The 21,685-nt window shown below is 46.0% G+C and overlaps 1 protein-coding gene across 2 annotated transcripts in view; it reads right to left on the bottom strand.

Annotated features, from left to right (window-relative positions):
- Positions 1-20,238, bottom strand: part of PLPP4 (phospholipid phosphatase 4) — a 224,488-nt gene extending 204,250 nt beyond the window's left edge. For both annotated transcript variants that reach the window (XR_005779864.1, XM_040437564.1), the window contains exon 1: positions 19,809-20,238. Coding sequence is in view for 1 of the 2 variants with exons in the window: in XM_040437564.1 (XP_040293498.1) it covers positions 19,809-19,867 (59 nt within the window). In the remaining variant the exon portion in view is untranslated. The remainder of the gene's footprint in view (positions 1-19,808) is intronic.
- Between the last annotated feature and the right edge of the window lie 1,447 nt (positions 20,239-21,685).

Here is a 21,685-nt window from a genome sequence, read left to right as displayed (position 1 = left end):
TGAATGCATATAACACGAATTAAGACTCATAATGCTGTAAAAAGAACCAGAAGGGGCCATAGCCGGATAGTAGATTCTTGTCCATTGCTTCATGCATGGTCTCCTCCACTGTTCTAAACGATAATGCCCAGTTTGTTGTGCCCAGCTGGCATTTATCTTGCTTTGTTCCATGTACTCAAATATCTGTTGTTTTCCAAACTCCAATTATGTGTCAGCACTCAGCAATCCTAACCATATCCATTAAAGGGAATCTGTCGCTACAATCTTAGACTATTACCTGCAGTAATACATGAGTAGTATTGTAGTATTGTATGTTCAGATCACTATTTTTTCGTTTCCTACTGCCCCCATTCTCCTGCTGTCAGTGCTCATAGTTGCACTGAAATACATTGTCGGGACTGCTGTGTCATGAAGACAACCCCTGTGCATAAACCATCTTAAGGCATATGGATGTTATAGAGGGGGTCCCTAAGGAGTCGGAAGAGAAAGCAGCTCTGTAACCACATCTCCCACTCTGTCAGACTCTAAGGCCTCATGCACATGACAGTATTTTTTTGCGGTCTGCAAAAAGCTGTTCCGTGATCCGTTTCCGTTTTTGTTTCCGTCTGTCTTGCTTGATTTTTGGAGGATCACCAGACATGAAAATTGAAAAAAAGTCAAGTTTGCCTTGCAAATGATAGGAAAAAAATGGACGCGGACGCGGATGACAATCTTGTGTGCCTCCGTGTTTTTTCACGGACCCATTGACTTGAATGGGTCCGCGAACAGTTGTCCGTGAAAAAAATAGGACAGGTCCTATTTTTTTGACGGACTGGAAACACGGATTACGGACGTGGATGACAAACGGTGCATTATCCAAGTTTTCAACGGACCCAAAATCACGGAAAACGGAACAACGGACACGGAACACAACAACGGTCGTGTGCATGAGGCCTAAATGTCCAGGTATTACATAAATGGCAATTGTGCCAGCTTTTGATGTTGGCCCAGCCTTAAAGGGGTTGGCCCATCTGACACATTGGTGGAATATCACTAGGATATGCCTTCAATAGGTGCAGGTCCCCAAAGTTCTATCTCTAGAACAGGGCCCCTAAAGTGAAGGATAGCGCACTGCCAGCGCTCAGCTATTTTTGGCCCTCCCATAGAAGTGAATGGAGGGTGGCCATGCTTGCGAAGTGTGCCCCTGCTCACTTTGGGGACCCCATTCTAGAGATTAGCTTGGGACCAATATGACATTGAAAGCATATTCTAATGATATGCCACCTGCGAACTATGAATTAGCATATATAATGTGAATGTAGAGCTTGACTTTTTAATAAAAAATGTCCTCCACTTAAAAAATAATGTAATCTTGTTCAAAGATGCATGACTTGAGGTTGAGAAAACATTCAATATCTACGAGCCTAATCATGTTTTCTCTGCTCTCACACCGACTGTCAAAAAGTGTAAAACACATTTATTACAGAAGCACTCCACAAACATTTTTATTCTCTGACCTGTTAGAACGGTACATGATGTAAACTGGAGGGAAGGTAATCTTCTTACCAGTGACTGTATTTGTGAGTTAGAACCTTCCTTCTGGTCCTCAGCTGTGTCATGTGACCAGCCAGGTGTAGATTTGCACCAAACCAATAGGCTTTTTTTCTGTCAACTGTCAGTTTTTCATGGCCATTTTTCAACCAGTTTTGCATCACTTTTTAAGGATTTATAAGGATTTTCCACATGGATTTTGCTGCATTTTTTCACCAAATCTGCACCAAAATTTGCATGTGTTACTTGCACATTTTGTCACAGATTTTGAGATGGATTTTCCCAAGATCATATTCTTTGCATTGCAAAGGTTAAAATCTGTGAGTTATAACCTTCCTTCTGATCCTCAGCTGTGTCATGTGACCAGCTAGGTGTAGATTTGCACTAATCCAATAGGCTTTTTTTCTGTCAACTGAATAAGGCTACATTCACACAACAGTGAAAGAAAATGGCCATAAAAAACGGACACTGTCAGTTTTTCATGGCCATTTTTCAACCCATTTTAAGGATTTATAAGGATTTTCCACATGGATTTTGCTGCATTTTTTAACCAAATCTGCACAAAAATAGGTATGTGTTACTTGCATATTTTGTCACAGATTTTGAGATGGATTTGCCACAGATCTTATGATTTGCATTGCAAAGGGTGAAATCTGCACTTAAAATAACCACAAAGAATCAGCAGGTTTGGAAAATATTATTAATTTTGCGAAGACTGTATTAGGCCTCATGCAAAATACTGTATTTTTGGTCTGCATCTGATCAGCATTTTTTGCAAGACGGATGTGGACTCATTTACTTCAAAGGGGCTACAAAAGATGTGGATATTCCATATGCCCATTTTGCGGCCGTGCAAAAAAAAAAAAAAAGAACACGTCCTATTCTTATCCGCATTACGGACAAGAATAGGCATTTCTAACATAGGGCGGGACAAGCATGGAATGCACATAACCAGTATCTTTGTTTTGCGGATCCGCGATTTGCGGAACAGAAAATGGCTGTGTGCATGCGGCTTTAAGCTTTGGATTTTCTGCATAATAATCTGCGCTGAACAAAACAGGCATAATATGCATCATGTGTCTACGCTATTAGGCTATGTAAATGTAAGAACTCTAGATATTGTCCCTGAACACCAGGTTAGTATGTTTCATGGGTTTCGAAACTTGCCAGCTAAGGGCTCGTGCACAAAACCGTGCACAAGACCTAAGGGCTCAAGACCGTTGCCTGTTTTACGGTCTACTGTGTGTATTCCGCGGAACAGAACGTCTGGCCCATAATAGAATTGACCCATCCTTGTCCATAATGCGGACTAGAATGGGTCATGTTCTATATTTTTGCGAATGTCACGCCACGGACATAAGGATATGAACAGCACACGCTGTGCTGTCCGCATCTTTTGTGGTCCCTTTGAAGTGAATGGGTCCGCATCCGAGCCACAAAAAAATGCAGATCTGATGCGGACAAAAAATATGTTTGTGTGCATGAGCCCTTACCCAAATAGATCTTGAAGCGAGTTCCAGAGCTAAAACTTACCTTAAGGCTCATGCACACGAACCGGTGCCGGACGGGCCCGTATTGCGGCCTGCAAACATTCACTTGAATGGATCTGCAATTCGGAAGAACTTGTTCTATATTTTTGCGGTGCGGACAGATCATGGGCCCATTCAAGTTGAATGGATCTGCATCTGTCTGCGCCAGCCACATGGATGATGCCCGTGCATTGGGGGCGGCACACGCTGTGTGCATGAGCCCTTATTCTATGACAACTTCCATAGCCTGAAAAGTAATAGCAGTTGTCAAAGATCTTGGAGCCAAAAGCAAATGGAAGCGGCATACAGCAACACCGCAATGACTCAGCGCCGCCTTCACAACTTAATGCAGATTTTATTATACTCAGGGACAGAATGCATTAAAAGCTACAAAACAATATCCTACCAAAAAGGCGCTGATACAGGCTTATCCGCCTCCACATCAGCAGCAGCCACAGATGAAAGGAGAGCACATGCTTGTCCTGTGCTTTTCAACACAATGAGGGTCCTTTACTAAGATCCTTCCACCAGTTTTTGGCATAAAAAAAGTAAAAAGACCCATTTAGCGATTTTTTTTAAATGCCTGTGCAACTTTATTTTACCACACAAGCATTTTTACACTCTCCTCACCCATTGGAAGTAGCGAGAGAGTGGCGGGGGCTGGGACTTGGGGACTGGAAATAGGTGCAAAAGAGAAGTGGACACTACTCTAGTCAGGGACTGAAGTCGTTTTCACTCCAGGAGCACGGACATCTGGTGACGAAACCAATTTATGACGAGGCCTATGCCTCCTCAAAAACTAGGTGCTTCCTCTAGCAGCGCAGGTGCTATCAGAGACTGGCGTAAAAAGCCGGTCTTTGATAAGTGACCCCCCCCCCCCCTCCAATCTGTGAGCACCAGTTGGACAGTGTCAGACTGTGAGGGACCCACTCCATTGACAAGTAATGCTCAGTTGTTCATTCAATCTAACATTTCCAGGTGTAATAACAGAGGAATAGTACACATATTCTATAACCAGAGCCGACACGTCCTCTATAAGGACTTTTCCTGTCACTTCCATGGCATAGCAAATTGCAGAATTGTGATAACAGCTCTGATTTATTATACAGAACCAGTGCCATATAAAAATCCCTCATTTTGGGCAAGGTTTAGCTGTCACTTCCTTTTCATCAGTGCAGTGTAGCTATATATTTTTAATGAGACTATGATGCAGCTTGAAATCAATCCCGTCTCATCAAAAGCTCTGCCTCTATCTCTATGCTGTACACTGCAGCTCTGCCTCTATCTCTTTGCTGTACACTGCAGCTCTGCCTCTATCTCTATGCTGTACACTGCAGCTCTGCCTCTATCTCTATGCTGTACACTGCAGCTCTGCCTCTATCCCTATGCTGTACACTGCAGCTCTGCCTCTATCTCTATGCTGTACACTGCAGCTCTGCCTCTCTCTCTATGCTGTACACTGCAGCTCTGCCTCTATCCCTATGCTGTACACTGCAGCTCTGCCTCTATCTCTATGCTGTACACTGCAGCTCTGCCTCTATCTCTATGCTGTACACTGCAGCTCTGCCTCTCTCTCTATGCTGTACACTGCAGCTCTGCCTCTATCCCTATGCTGTACACTGCAGCTCTGCCTCTCTCTCTATGCTGTACACTGCAGCTCTGCCTCTCTCTCTATGCTGTACACTGCAGCTCTGCCTCTCTCTCTATGCTGTACACTGCAGCTCTGCCTCTATCTCTTTGCTGTACACTGCAGCTCTGCCTCTATCTCTATGCTGTACACTGCAGCTCTGCCTCTATCTCTATGCTGTACACTGCAGCTCTGCCTCTATCCCTATGCTGTACACTGCAGCTCTGCCTCTATCTCTATGCTGTACACTGCAGCTCTGCCTCTCTCTCTATGCTGTACACTGCAGCTCTGCCTCTATCCCTATGCTGTACACTGCAGCTCTGCCTCTATCTCTATGCTGTACACTGCAGCTCTGCCTCTATCTCTATGCTGTACACTGCAGCTCTGCCTCTCTCTCTATGCTGTACACTGCAGCTCTGCCTCTATCCCTATGCTGTACACTGCAGCTCTGCCTCTCTCTCTATGCTGTACACTGCAGCTCTGCCTCTCTCTCTATGCTGTACACTGCAGCTCTGCCTCCATCTCTATGCTGTACACTGCAGCTCTGCCTCCATCTCTATGCTGTACACTGCAGCTCTGCCTCCATCTCTATGCTGTACACTGCAGCTCTGCCTCCATCTCTATGCTGTACACTGCAGCTCTGCCTCTATCCCTATGCTGTACACTGCAGCTCTGCCTCTCTCTCTATGCTGTACACTGCAGCTCTGCCTCTATCTCTTTGCTGTACACTGCAGCTCTGCCTCCATCTCTATGCTGTACACTGCAGCTCTGCCTCTATCTCTATGCTGTACACTGCAGCTCTGCCTCTATCTCTATGCTGTACACTGCAGCTCTGCCTCCATCTCTATGCTGTACACTGCAGCTCTGCCTCTCTCTCTATGCTGTACACTGCAGCTCTGCCTCTCTCTCTATGCTGTACACTGCAGCTCTGCCTCTCTCTCTATGCTGTACACTGCAGCTCTGCCTCTATCCCTATGCTGTACACTGCAGCTCTGCCTCTCTCTCTATGCTGTACACTGCAGCTCTGCCTCTCTCTCTATGCTGTACACTGCAGCTCTGCCTCTCTCTCTATGCTGTACACTGCAGCTCTGCCTCTCTCTCTATGCTGTACACTGCAGCTCTGCCTCTCTCTCTATGCTGTACACTGCAGCTCTGCCTCTCTCTCTATGCTGTACACTGCAGCTCTGCCTCTCTCTCTATGCTGTACACTGCAGCTCTGCCTCTATCCCTATGCTGTACACTGCAGCTCTGCCTCTCTCTCTATGCTGTACACTGCAGCTCTGCCTCTCTCTCTATGCTGTACACTGCAGCTCTGCCTCTCTCTCTATGCTGTACACTGCAGCTCTGCCTCTCTCTCTATGCTGTACACTGCAGCTCTGCCTCTATCTCTATGCTGTACACTGCAGCTCTGCCTCTCTCTCTATGCTGTACACTGCAGCTCTGCCTCCATCTCTATGCTGTACACTGCAGCTCTGCCTCTATCTCTTTGCTGTACACTGCAGCTCTGCCTCTATCCCTATGCTGTACACTGCAGCTCTGCCTCTATCTCTTTGCTGTACACTGCAGCTCTGCCTCCATCTCTATGCTGTACACTGCAGCTCTGCCTCTATCTCTATGCTGTACACTGCAGCTCTGCCTCCATCTCTATGCTGTACACTGCAGCTCTGCCTCCATCTCTATGCTGTACACTGCAGCTCTGCCTCTATCTCTATGCTGTACACTGCAGCTCTGCCTCTATCTCTATGCTGTACACTGCAGCTCTGCCTCTCCCTATGCACTCAGCTCTGCCTCTATCTCTTTGCTGTACACTGCAGCTCTGCCTCTATCCCTATGCTGTACACTGCAGCTCTGCCTCTATCTCTATGCTGTACACTGCAGCTCTGCCTCTCTCTCTATGCTGTACACTGCAGCTCTGCCTCTATCTCTATGCTGTACACTGCAGCTCTGCCTCTATCTCTATGCTGTACACTGCAGCTCTGCCTCTATCCCTATGCTGTACACTGCAGCTCTGCCTCTATCTCTTTGCTGTACACTGCAGCTCTGCCTCTATCTCTATGCTGTACACTGCAGCTCTGCCTCTATCTCTTTGCTGTACACTGCAGCTCTGCCTCCATCTCTATGCTGTACACTGCAGCTCTGCCTCTCTCTCTTTGCTGTACACTGCAGCTCTGCCTCTATCCCTATGCACCCAGCTCTGCTTGTTCAGATCGCCTGCTCTGTGCACAAAGTCAACTGGAGCCCTGCAGAATGTCATAACGTTCGAAGCTGATTTCCATTTTAGTAAGGGTTATTTAAAACTACTACAAAACAACCACATGAAAATATCCTGAGACAAAAAAGCTTCAAGAAGCAGGAACCTGGAGCTGCACTATAAAGATATATAAAGGTAAAAAAGTAACGCGATCACATGCAGCTACTTTTCGCAAACTGCAAATTTAAAGGGAACCTGCCACCGGGATTTTGTGTATAGAGCTGAGGACATGGGTTGCTAGATGGCCGCTAGCACATCCGCAATACCCAGTCCCCATAGCTCTGTGTGCTTTTATTGTGTAAAAAAAACCGATTTTATAGATATGCAAATTAACCTGAGATTAGTCCTGTCCCTGTCTCATCTCACATACAGGACTCATCTCTGGTTAATTTGCATATGTATCAAATTGTTTTTTTACACAATAAAAGCACACAGAGCTATGGGGACTGGGTATTGCGGATGTGCTAGTGGCGATCTAGCAACCCATGTCCTCAGCTCTATACCCAAAATCCAGGTGACAGGTTCCCTTTAAAGGAGATGTCATACGCAGGTGTAGAGCACAATGCTGCAAGAAGGGATAAAATATCAGTGGATTATTACAATATTATGAATAATAAACAGGAGAAGCGATGAGGCTACTTTCACACTTTCGGCAGTGTGATCCGGCAGGCAGTTCCGTCATCGGAACTGCCTGCCGGATCTGCCGATTTTGATGTGACTGAAAGCATTTGTGAGATGGATCCGTTGTTTTATCCCCTGCCGGCGCGCTTCTCCACACATGCCTGAAGTCACGGGGGCAGCGGCCTCCTTGCTTCAAGTCACGGTAACCACGCTCCCTTCCCTGCCCCTTCGCTGTGACTGACAGCCGGCTGTTCGGCTTGCTTTGCCAAACTCTCTGCATAAGCGCTGTCAGTCACAGCGAAGGGGCAGGGAAGGGGGCGCGGTTACCCTGACTTGAAGCAAGGAGGCCGCTGCCCCCGTGACTTCAGGCATGTGTGGAGAAGCGCGCTGGCAGGGGATAAAACAACGTTTTCAGTACTTTTGCTGCATCTGCCTTCAGGAAGAAAGGCATCATCAGAAACACGCTGCTGGCTACACGCAGGTACTGCTGGCGGCTTGGGATGGTTTTGGGAGGTGACAGGTTCCCTTTAACTTCAAAGAAACAATGAAAGCACCAGGAACTCAGCCGAGATCCAACCACAATTTATCCAAAGGTCCAAACAGAAGCTATAAACTGCACAGCATTGTGGCGGCTTGGGATGGTTTTGGAAGGTGACAGGTTCCCTTTAAGTCTTGTTATTTGTATTAGGCCTGAAGGATACTCCTGTACGTCCTTCCTTCCTTTTTGGGGGAACAGGTAGTCTCTTCCCTGCCATTAGTACCAGGGTCCTATAGGGCTAGATAGGACTCTAGGTCAGAGCCGGCACTACCATAAGGCAGACCAAGCGGCTGCCTTAGGGCGCACCCTGGGGGAGGGCGGAAAAATGAACCTTCTTTTTTTTTTTTAAATCACTTGCGAGTTGCGCCGCGCGGCCCCGGCCCTCACTCAGAGAGTGGCACGGGCCCGGCAGCGCGGTCACGGGGTCAAGTGAGTGGCGCAGCGGCGGTGGGCAGCAGCAGGGACTGGAGCTGACTGTCTGTGAATCTGACTCACACACAGCCAGATTGCCGTAGCAGCAGGACAGGTAGGTAGGTGATCATTGATGAGCGCTCTAGCGCCAGAGTGCACGGCATAAATGTGTTTTAAAAAAATTATTACACAAACAACAATCATAAATGGAGAGGGAAGATGGTGACAGTGTCATTATGGGAGGGGGGACAATGTCTGTAGTCTTTACTAGTGTTGAGCGCGAATAGAGAAATTTTTTATCGAATATCGGCACTTCGCTAATTCGCGAATATTTCGAATATAGTGCTATATATTTGTTATTTCGAATATTTATTTATTTTTTATTGTCAGTGCCCGTTGCCGCCTCTATCTAATTCCCGTGCGCATGGAGCGTCCCCATCACCATGGGAACGCCTCCATGCTAAAATGTACTGTCGGATTTGAGAATCAAGATGCAATCGCAAAGCGAATAATATAACTTGAATAAATCGCATAACGATTTTAACTTGTACCTAGTTTACAATGGTTGGCTTTCTTGAATTAGCGAAGATGGAGAATATTTCGTTTTGACTAATAAATACACTGCTCAAAAAAATAAAGGGAACACTTAAACAACACAATGTAACTCCAAGTCAATCACACTTCTATGAAATCAAACTGTCCACTTAGGAAGCAACACTGAGTGACAATCAATTTCACATGCTGTTGTGCAAATGGGATAGACAACAGGTGGAAATTATAGGCAATTAGCAAGACACCCCCAATAAAGGAGTGGTTCTGCAGGTGGTGACAACAGACCACTTCTCAGTTCCTATGCTTCCTGGCTGATGTTTTGGTCACTTTTGAATGTTGGCGGTGCTTTCACTCTAGTGGTAGCATGAGACGGAGTCTACAACCCACACAAGTGGCTCAGGTAGTGCAGCTTATCCAGGATGGCACATCAATGCGATCTGTGGCAAGAAGGTTTGCTGTGTCTGTCAGCGTAGTGTCCAGAGCATGGAGGCGCTACCAGGAGACAGGCCAGTACATCAGGAGACGTGGAGGAGGCCGTAGGAGGGCAACAACCCAGCAGCAGGACCGCTGCCTTTGTGCAAGGAGGAACAGGAGGAGCACTGCCAGAGCCCTGCAAAATGACCTCCAGCAGGCCACAAATGTGCATGTGTCTGCTCAAACGGTCAGAAACAGACTCCATGAGGTTGATATGAGGGCCCGACGTCCACAGGTGGGGGTTGTGCTTACAGCCCAACACCGTGCAGGACTTTTGGCATTTGCCAGAGAACACCAAGATTGGCAAATTCGCCACTGGCGCCCTGTGCTCTTCACAGATGAAAGCAGGTTCACACTGAGCACATGTGACAGACGTGACAGAGTCTGGAGATGCCGTGGAGAACGTTCTGCTGCCTGCAACATCCTCCAGCATGACCGGTTTGGCATTGGGTCAGTAATGGTGTGGGGTGGCATTTCTTTGGAGGGCCGCACAGCCCTCAATGTGCTCGCCAGAGGTAGCCTGACTGCCATTAGGTACCGAGATGAGATCCTCAGACCCCTTGTGAGACCATATGCTGGTGCGGTTGGCCCTGGGTTCCTCCTAATGCAAGACAATGCAAGACCTCATGTGGCTGAAGTGTGTCAGCGGTTCCTGCAAGACAAAGGCATTGATGCTATGGACTGGCCCGCCCGTTCCCCAGACCTGAATCCAATTGAGCACATCTGGGACATCATGTCTCGCCCTATCCACCAACGTCACGTTGCACCACAGACTGTCCAGGAGTTGGCAGATGCTTTAGTCCAGGTCTGGGAGGAGATCCCTCAGGAGACCGTCCACCACCTCATCAGGAGCATGCACAGGCGTTGTAGGGAGGTCATACAGGCACGTGGAGGCCACACACACTACTGAGCCTCAGTTTAACTTGTTTTAAGGACATTACATCAAAGTTGGATCAGCCTGTAGTGTGTTTTTCCACTTTAATTTTGAGTGTGACTCCAAATCCAGACCTCCATGGGTTGAAAAATTTGATTTCCATTTTTTCATTTTTGTGTGATTTTGTTGTCAGCACATTCAACTATGTAAAGAACAAAGTATTTCAGAAGAATATTTAATTAATTCAGATCTAGGATGTGTTACTTTTGTGTTCCCTTTATTTTTTTGAGCAGTGTATATTCGTCATCCTCGCTAATGGAAAGTAATTTAGTAAACCAGGTCTAAGTTGAAATCCCAATGCGTTTAATTCAAGTTATATTAATCGCATTGCGATTTTAACTTGTAGCTGCTGCTGGGTCTCTAATGGAATGGGTCAGCTTGCTAGAATTAACGAAGTTAACGAATATGGAATCTAGCAGTGCTAATTCGTAATCGCAATGCGATAATATTTGCTATTATTATTAACCGCATTGTGAATCCAACTTTTATAATCCACTATTCTTAGATATAGTACTATATTCGTTATCCGACCGTTAATTCTCCCAATACCACCATTATCAAAATCGCCTAAGTTGTAATCGCAATGCGATAATAACTTAAATTGAGGAAGATGTAGAATACTTTGCTATCTTCGTTGCTGTAGAATAAAGAATACTTCGCTATCTTGATTCTTTAATTAATATAAAGACATAGAATATAGCGCTATATTCGTGTTAAATCTACTGTAGATCTCCAAGATTAAAGAATAGGAAAGTTGCCTTATTATTAAGTTATAAGGCAATTAGAAGTTATAATTTATAACTTCTAATTCTAAGCTTAAAAATCGCAATATGCATATGATTAAATCGCATAAATACAAAAATGACGAATATTCGATTTCGACGAATATAAAACGAATATTCAAGCGAATATTCGCTAAATATTGCGAAATCTAATATGGAACCTCCCGCTCAACACTAGTCTTTACCTGTGATAGTAGATTTGTGATTTACATTCTTAAATGTCCCTGTGGTTTGTTGTATGTGGGGGAGACCTCCATGAGAATCAAAGATAGATTAAGTAAACATAAATCGACTATTAGAAAGGAGAATCTATTACTCCCACTACCGTACTACTTTCATCAGCAGAGACATACAATATCACAATTGTGCTATCAGGTCATTGAGAGTGTTCCATTACCTCGCCGCTGTGGAAATAGAAACAAATTGTTGCTGAAAAGAGAAGCATACTGGATCCATCGATTGCAAACGATGGAACCAAAAGGTTTAGAATCGAGAATATAATGTATGTGGTTTTATGTGACATGGGGTCTAAAATCTTGTCCCTTTCTTTCACAGCGGAATTGATTTTCCGGAAATATCTATATTATATTTGGGACAATTTACTGGCTACCTTACAAGCTGCATCACCTTAGCTATGGGAGGAGCTAATGATCAGTTCATTTGTATCCATTTGTTTCTATATAAGGTACAAGGGTAGGATGTATGTATACTTGTGTGCGGAAATGCGTCACTATGCTGAAATATGTGACAGAATAAATTCAGCATCCTATATATCTACAGTGCGAGTGCCGGTCTCTCCTTTATATAATGTCTGTAGTCTGTGACATGGGGATGGGGCCAGGGCTGGCCGGGGGGGGGGGGGGGGGATGATGTGCCATGGGGGGAGGGACTGAAATGTGACACAATAGGGGGTAATGATGTGATCATGGTGTGACACGAAGGGGGTGATGTGACATGGTTTGGAGGGGGAGAAATGCGACATGGAGGGTGAGAAATGTGACATGGAGGGCTGATGTGACATAGGTGATTTGACATGGAGGGGGAAAAATGTGACATTGAGGCCTTGAGGGGGAGAAATTTGACATTGAGGGGGTGAAATGTGACATGGAGGGGGAGAAATGTGACATGGGGGTGATGTGACAGAGGGGATTATGTAAAAAGTAGGGGGGGAAATGTGACATGGATGGCTGATGTGACATAGGGGGGTGATTTGACATGGGGGCTGATGGCTGGCATGGGAGGCTAATGGCTGGCATGGGGGTATGATGTCTGACATGGGGGTCTGATCTGAGGCATTGGGGGTCTGATCTGAGGTCTGATTAACATTGGGGGTCTGATTGCTGGACTGACCTGAGGTGTAATGGAAAATATTGTTTTCTTATTATCCTCCTCTAAAACCTAGGTGCGTCTTAGAGGGCGAAAAATAAGGTCCTCAAGCCAGCGATTGTCTGAAGCAGAGAGAAGATACCAGGACCACACAGAGGAGAAGCCAGCTGCTGCAGACGGGACCAGGGCCAGGTGAGCTGCGAGGTGGGAGGGGGAGGGGCAATGGGGCGCCAAAATGTAGCTTTGCTTGTGTTGGCAAAAATCCTTGCACCGACCCTGCTCTAGGTATTCCTGCTTATGAACTCGCCTACCTTTGGGGTCTGTTCATACTGGAAGTCAGTCAGGATTTTGGTTAGGGTTTTCACTAGGAGGTGTCCATTTTCCTACCCTAGTTCTCAGGCCTGATTCCCTGTGTTCCCCCTTCCCTCGGTGTGGGAGGGAAACACCACAACGAGGGAAGGGGGAACACAGGAAATCAGGCCTGAGAACTAGGGAAGAAAAATGGGCAGTAGTATTACTGTATTTTTTAGGAATTTCTGTATTAAGAATGGTATTATTTTCCCTTATAGCCATGTTATAAGGGAAAATAATAAAATGAATAGAACACCGATCCCAAACCCAAACTTCAGTGAAGAAGTCTGGGTTCGGGTCTGGGAATCACATTCAGTTTTTTCTCGCGTGCAAAACGCATTGCACTCGCACAGAAAAAAACTGAACATCGGAATGCAATCTCAGTCAAAACTGACTGCAATTGCGCACCTACTCGCGCGGGTTTCCCGGGATGCTTGTGTGAAAGAGGCTTTAGGCCTCTTTCACACAAGCGTGACGGATTAGGTCCAGATGCGTTCAGTGAAACTCGCACCATTTTGCAAGCAAGTTCAGTCAGTTTTGTCTGCGATTGCGTTCAGTTGTTTCCGCGCGGGTGCAATGCGTTTTGATGTGTTTTCACCCGCGTGCTAAAAAACGGAAAGTCTACAAACAACATCTCCTAGCAACCATCAGTGAAAAACGCACTGCATCTGCACTTGCTTCCGGATCACAATGCGTTTTTCACTGAAGTCCCATTCACTTCTATGGGGCCAGGGCTGCGTGAAAAAAAACGCAGAATATAGAACATGCAGCGATTTTCACGCAGAACTGATGCGTGAAAAACAACTCTCATGTACACAGAGCCATTGAAATGACTGGGTCAGGGTTTAGTGCGGGTTTAAGGCCCCTTTCACACGAGCGAGTTTTCCGCACGGGTGCAATGCGTGACGTGAACACATTGCACCCGCACTGAATCCTGACCCATTCATTTCAATGTGTCTGTGTATATGAGCGTTGTTTTTCATGCATCGGTTCTGCGTTGCGTTGCGTAAAAATCGCTGCATGTTCTATATTCTGCGCTTTTCAAGCAAGTGCGGATGCAATGTGTTTTTTACTGATGGTTGCTAAGAGATGTTGTTTGTAAACCTTCAGTTTTTTATCACGTGCGTGAAAAACGCATCAAAACGCATTGCACCCGCGGGGAAAAAAAACTGAACAACTGAATGCAATCGCAGACAAAACTGACTGAACTTGCTTGCAAAATAGTGCGAGTTTCACTGAACGCAACCTGAACGCATCCGGACCTAATTCGTCACGCTCGTGTGAAAGAGGCCTAAATCACCTCCCCCCTTTCCCTAGATTAAAAAAATAAATACATAACAAAAAAAATAATAATCATGGCAATCGCCGTGTCTGAAAATGCTCATACTATTAAAATATAAACATATTTATCCTATACAGTAAATGGCATAACAGAAAAAAGTTAAAATGGCCGATTCGCCATTTTTTCATCGCTTTACTTACCCCCAAAAAATTGAATAAAATGTTATCGAAAAGTTACACACACTCCAAAAATCAATAAAAACTACAGATCGTCCTGCAAAAAATGAGCACCCACAGAGCTTGGTAGATATACAGTAACTTTAAAAAGGTGATGGGGGTCAGAATATTTAAGTTTATTATTTTTTTTTGTATAAAAAACACATCAAACACTATACATATGTGATATTGTTATAATCGTACTGACCCAGAGAATAAAGGGCACTAATCAGTTTTGCCACATAGGGAACACCATAGGGAGAAAACCCGCAAAACTGTTGCAGAATTGCAGTTTTTTTCTAATTCCACCTTTTTCCCACTATATTAAATGGTGGCAATAGAAAGTACAACTTACCCTGTAAAAAAATAAAATTAAAATAGCCCTCATACGGCTATATGAATGGAAAAATAAAGAAAAGTGGGAAAGATAATGAAACCATAAAAACTAAAAAACCTCCAGTATCCAAGGGGTTAAAGCCTCAACCCCCTTTAATAGTGTGTGCCAGCTATAGATGAGGCCCCCCTCATTGTCTCCACCACAGATGATTGCTACATTGTTGCACACATCTTTAATCATAAAATTTGTTATATATATATATACACACACACACACACACACACACTACATTTCCAGTTTAGATTTTGCCAAGAGAAAAAGTGACAGTTGTCTGTGGGGGTCTCCACTTCCCGCACCAACAGTTCTGTTCCTTGTGTCTCATGCTTTATTGCCTTGAGGACCAGTCAACCCCTTCTTTCAAGCAAGCAACTTTTAGTACACTTAACTAGGGATGAGCGAAGTTTTTGAAGTATATTGTGAATTGCGTTATGGATTCTGTTACTGTCACGGCCATGCCCATGACCGTGACTCCTTTACCGCATGCGGTTGCCTGCGGTTTTGTATGGGCGTTCAACCACGGGTGAGGGCCGCTTGTCTGTGGCCTCACTTGTGGTTGCCGCGGGCAACCAGTGTTTTTAGCAGCAGAGCAGCCTGAGCGTCGCTAGGTAGCTTGCTGCCCTGGCATGCGGTCACACCTAGCAACCTTCTGTTAGGTGTGTGTGTTGTGTGCACCGTGTTTTATGTTATTGTGTGCACGTCCCCTTTAAGTTGTGTTTTCCCTTCCCTGGTGCTGGAAGGGTTAACTCCCTTCCCAGTGTGTGTGATGTCACCGGGTGTGTCTGACTGTTGGGTGTGGCCTCTTAGGCCTATATAGCCTTGGTGTTTGGCAGGGCTCAGGAGGTTGCTCCAGCATGCTTGCTGATAGCAGCCTCCTGTGTTCACCTACTGCCTGTGAGAGCCACCCTTGTGGTTCAAAAAAACCATATGTCACATTTTAGTTTTGTTAAGTTCATGTGTGATGTCTATTTGATGTTTTCCTGTTCTATCTTGTGTTAGTGCAGCTTATGGATCTGGATTCCTGTTTGCACAGGGATCCAGTCAGCAGGGCTGTGGCAGGTAGGTGGAACTCGGATAGTTCACCTGCCATAGCCGTAAGTTTGTTTGTGTTCCCCTTTTTTCTGCAGCTTGGCCAGTGAGACCCCTGTTCCTCCGTGTACAGTAGGAACAGGCCGTCTTACCTTTACTCCTAGTCCAGGGACCGGTCGGAGGGTGAGTTAGGGATCTGAGGTTCCGGAGCATGGGTCCTCCTACCTTCAAGGTCGGCCCATGCAGCTAGGAGTTAGGGTCAGGTTAGGGACGCCTTAGGAGGTCACCTGCTCCCTAATCCTGTTGTCCTGGCCGAGCAGCCAAAACATCAACTGGCATCGCACGGCTGAGGATTTCCCCCATCCTCAGCCGTGACAGTTACCACGGAACATAAAGCAATTCAATGACGGAATGCCTTTAGAGGCATTCTGTCATAATAGAAGTCTATGGCCACCATTACGGATCCGTTTGGTTTCCCTTATGAAGGCACTCCAGCTTTTCTGAAACCTTAACTCCCAGAATCCTCCTTTCATTTCTTTGGGAGTTACAAGAACAGCTGAGTAAATGTGCATGCTGGGAGCTGTAGTTTGACTGGCAGCTGGAGTGATGGAGATTGCTGATGGCTGATTTATGCAGTGCAGTTTCAGGGAGGTCAGAACTACTGACAGGCCCCGTTTAGGTACAATCATCCATGTCCTAGCTACCTCTATTCCAAACAGTTACCCTGGGTTCAGACCTGAGCGTTCGCGATGGAGCGCTCTGTATGCGCGATTGTATGCGCGATTGTAAACGCCGGTACAGACACAAGCGAACGCCCATTGTCGCGCGTTCCCGAAAGTCTATGTACGGGAACGCGCGACAAAACGCCCCAAAGAAGCTCAAGAACTTTTTTTCGCGTCGGGCGTTTTACAGCGTGATCGTACGCGCTGTAAAACGCCCAGGTGAGAACTATTCCCATAGGGAAGCATTGGTTTCTCCTTGTTGAGCGTTTTACAGCGCGTAGGAACACGCTGTAAAACGCGCAAGTGTGAACTTAGGGTTAGGCCTCTTTCACACGGGCGTTGCGGGAAAAGGTGCGGGTGCGTGGCAGGAACATGCGCGATTTTTCCACGCGAGTGCAAAACATTGTAATGCGTTTTGCACACGCGTGAGAAAAATCGGCATGTTTGGTACCCAAACCCGAACTTCTTCACAGAAGTTCGGGCTTGGGATCGGTGTTCTGTAGATTGTATTATTTTCCCTTATAACATGGTTATAGCGTAAAATAGCGCTGGAGGGGTTAAAAAAATAAATAAAAATTTAACTCACCTTAATCCACTTGATCGCGCAGCCGGCATCTCTTCTGTCTTCTTTCTTTGCTGTGTGCAGGAAAAGGACCTGTGGTGACGTCACTCCGGGCATCACATGGTCCGTCACATGATCTTTTACCATGGTGACGGACCATGTGATGCCCAGAGTGACGTCACCACAGGTCCTTTTCCTGCACACAGCAAAGAAAGAAGACAGAAGAGATGATGGCTGCGCGATCAAGTGGATTAAGGCGAGTTAAATTATTATTTTTAACCCCTCCAGCGCTATTTTACTTTGCATTCTGTATTCAGAATGCTATTGTTTTCCCTTATAACCATGTTATAAGGGAAAATAATAATGATCGGGTCCCCATCCCGATCGTCTCCTAGCAACCGTGCATGAAAATCGCACCGCATCCGCACTTGCTTGCGGATGCTTGCGATTTTCACGCAGCCCCATTCACTTCTATGGGGCCTGCGTTGCGTGGAAAACGCACAAAGAGGAGCATGCTGCGATTTTCACGCAACGCACAAGTGATGCGTGAAAATCACTGCTCATGTGCACAGCCCCATAGAAATGAATGGGTCGGGATTCAGTGCGGGTGCAATGCGTTCCCCTCACGCATTGCACCCGCGCGGAATACTCGCCCGTGTGAAAGGGGCCTTAGATTCAGGTCATTGATATTGGTGTACATTTTGGCTGTATTGAGGTAATGCTTGTTCCCTGTTATTTGAGCACTGTATGGAGGTGTTCTTTGGGGGAATATAAAAAATTGCTGTTTTATCTTTCCACACAAGTGGAAGTGAAGGAAATGAATTGACAAGGGGGCACCAAATAGCTTGGTCTTTCCCTGCATTCATTGTCCCAATTAAATGGGTTGTCCGGGTTCAGAGCTGAACCTGAACATACCCTTATTTTAACCCCTGCAGCCCCCCTGAGGCTAGCATTGGAGCATCTCATGCTCCTATGCGCTCCCTTGCCCTGCGCTAAATCGCGCAGGGCATGGGATCTTTTATCATAACACACTGCCGGGCAGTGTTCGGTGACGTCACCGGCTCTGATGGGCGGGCTTTAGCGCTGCCCTAGCTGTTTTACTAGCTAGGGCAGCGCTAAATCCCGCCCATCAGTGCCGGTGACGTCACCTGGCTTCCTGGCAGCCCCATGGAGAGCCCGGGTACATCACTGGATCTCCAAAAAATGCCTTTGCCCTGCGCGATTTAGCTCCGATGCTCAAGTCAGGGGGGCTGCCGGGGTGAAAATGGAGGCGGTTCAGCTCTGGACCTGGACAACCCCTTTAGCATACAGAAAAATGCAATTTACTACTAGCAGGTGGTCAGTCAATGCTTCAATCTGCCACTAGTCACTTGGCATGGCACATCATTTCCTTAGGAGCAAGGTAACTCAATTAACTCAAGGGCTCATGCACACAAACTTATTTTTTTCCCAAGTCCGTACCACTTGTTTGCAACCTGTATACGGAACCATTCACTTCAATGGGGCCGCAAACAAATGGAAATGAGCCTTTGTACCTTTCGTGTTCGTATGGCGCAAAAAATAAATAAAACATGTCCTATTATTGTCCGCATTACGGACATTACGGACAAGTATAGGACTGTTCTATTAAGGGCCAGCTGTTCCGTTCCGCAAAATGCGGATTGCACACGGCCGGTATTCATGTTGGACCGCAAAACAACAACAGTCGTGGGCATGAGCCCTGAAAGTGAAGGGAGATTTTCAATCTAGGCAGACATATAGTAAAGAATATACAACATTCCTACTCTAACAAAGCACAAGTACAAGATGAGGCTTATCACGTCATCATGCCCGGCTGACACACACAGGAGATAAGAGGTTTATTGAAGGCTTAACATGTAGCACCTACAGCCCTGCCATCCATATTCCCCAGACATAAAACTGTAAAGGGTAATTTAACTCATTAGATGTTGTGGATCTATAGTGGCTTTCATCATAGGTATTATACATCTTCTATTACCTGACCAGATCAGATGCAATGATCTGAGGGTATAGGTATAGCACAAGTCATTTGCTAAAGAGTCTAAGAGATCCTGGCTTTAATCATAGATACTATACATCTTGCATTACCCATTCAGATCAGATGCAATTATCTGAGCCTGTATGCAAAAACAAATTGAGAACATAAATCAAAGGGTTGACAAAAATCACACATTTATTGCAAGCGCAATGAGGAAGTTCAGGACTCAAGTGACCATAGATGAACCCTCATACCCACAATCATTGCATGGAGGGTAATGCACTAAAATATTTGGATGTAATCAATGGAAATCCTAGGAGTCATTAGGAGAACTTCTTGGACACGTTTCAAAATTGTGACAATCTGGTGAAGCACTGATGAGGCAGCAAACATATTGTTGTTATCAAAAGGGGGATAGATAGGCTGTCACTATGTTTCCATTCATGAAGGAGTTAATATAAAACGATATCCTGCATGGTCTATTACTATAAATCGTTACATATCTGTATCCAACAGAATATGATAAAGTGTAAATATTTATAAAATGTGCAACAACTCCATTCAGAAGAGTGGGGATTGCAGGATGAGATAGAATGAACTTGTTGACAAGCTGCCATACAATACCAACATCCACAGTGCAACACTACAGGCAGAAGAAGGCTGCAAGCCCAGTACTTACACAAAGACCCCGAACAGCAATGCCCGGACCCCCAGCTCTTCCAGCAGTGCCCTCATCATCCACCGGCATCAGAGGCACTGGTAGCAGAACCCTGCACAGGCACAGGCACAAGGCTCACCCAGGGGGTCTGCACAGAACTGGCAGAGTTGGAGTGAAGGATCCAGGATATATGTGACTGCAGAGCTGCTAGGAGCTCAACCTGCACAGGTCTCTTCTGATGTCTCCAGGTCTGATCAGGGAGCAGGAGGAGACAGCTGGGATATCCGGGGAGATGACTCCAGAGAGAGTTGTGAAGAGGAGGTCAGCTCTGAGAGATCCTACATCTGCTGAGACAGAGCTGCAGTGTGATCCAGAGACTGTGCCCCATCATCTGCAACCACCTATCACCACCAGGTCTGTGTGTGACTCTTCTACTACACAGGTTGTGCCAGGCACACACATGCTAGGAATCCCCCACTGCACAGGATCACCTCAAGTATACCATGACTTCAGCAGAGCCTCCTCTGCACACAGCCACTGCCTCCCACAATGCTGAGAAGATGGCTTTGATGACTACAGTGAGATTGTATTCCTAACTGTTGTGTGTCTTTAACAGCTACTTAAACACCCAGCTCAGATGAAAGGTATAGCAGATGTAAAGCAAGACATCCAGCATATATTCCTCAGATAATATTACGCAGGCACAGATACCTTGCTAGGCAAATTAGGTTCAGATGGTCATAAAATGAGATGTGTTCTTGCATTTTGCTCTTTAAATTTTTTTGTTGCGGGGTGAAGCTGCCAGTATCTCCTAGTAGTAGATGGAACTCATTAAAATGGTATACCCTTTGCAAAAACAGTAAACTATTCTTTTCATGGGCTAAAGACATAGATATTAAAGCTAAAAAGAACTGAGGGCATGACTAATGAAGGTTTCAGATGGTGTGCGGTCCATGTGATGGACGCATTTCCCACGACTGCGGCCAGTGTTGCCAACCCGAATTTATCTCTTCTCTGGGAAACTTATCCAAAAATCATGAACAGCTAATGTTTTGTACAGCCAAACTGGAAAATGCATAATGCATGATAAAGATCACAAGTGATACAGGTCTCTAACTCAGTATACTGATATAAGGGCTCGTTCACACGAACGTGTGAAGCCTGTGCCTGTGCTGTGGACCGCAAATTGCGGTCTGCAATGCGCGGGCACCATCCGTGGGGCAGGCGCATGGGGATCGCAGACCCATTCACTTGAATGGGTCCGTGATCCTTCCGTTCCGTAAAAAGATAGAGCAGGGTCTATCTTTTTGCGGTGCAGAAGCATGGAACCCCAAAAAGCTCTCCGTAGTGTTCCATTCCGCATCTCGGGATTTGCGAACCTATTGAAATGAATAGGTCTGCATCTGTGATGCGGAACGGCCACGGAATGGTGCCCGTGTATTGCGGATCCGCAAATGCGGTCCTCAATATGGCAACGGGCTTCACACGTTTGTGGCTCATGAACACGTGCAGGTCCGCAATATATAGGTGCAGTACGCCAGTCCTGCAGGGTGAGCGAATGTGAGGTCACGGGGGTCAGTTAGCAGACCGAGGGTTACTCTTGGTACTCACAATTTGTAGAAGACCCTGGGCAGGCGTACAGCAGTGATTGAGAGGCTGGCACATGGATCCTCTGGGGCACTCTCTGTATATAGGGACCAGGCCGGGTGGTAGGTGATGTGCCCTGGGTGTTGGAAGTTTAGTGTGCCGGTGGCAAGATCCCTTATAGTTCGTGACGCCAGTGCCGGTAACGGTGGCACACCGATTTGTTGTAGGAATAATTGAGGTACACAAAGTTGTAGTGAACCAGAACTCCTTTTTACTGAACAGTTCAACTATTTACAGACTTCAGATACAGT

The sequence above is a fragment of the Bufo bufo genome, chromosome 6 (genome assembly GCF_905171765.1).
Source record: "Bufo bufo chromosome 6, aBufBuf1.1, whole genome shotgun sequence".
Classification (NCBI taxonomy): Eukaryota; Metazoa; Chordata; class Amphibia; order Anura; family Bufonidae; genus Bufo; species Bufo bufo.
The sequence above is the reverse complement of the archived record's forward strand: the minus strand, read 5'-3'. Positions and strand labels throughout refer to the sequence as shown.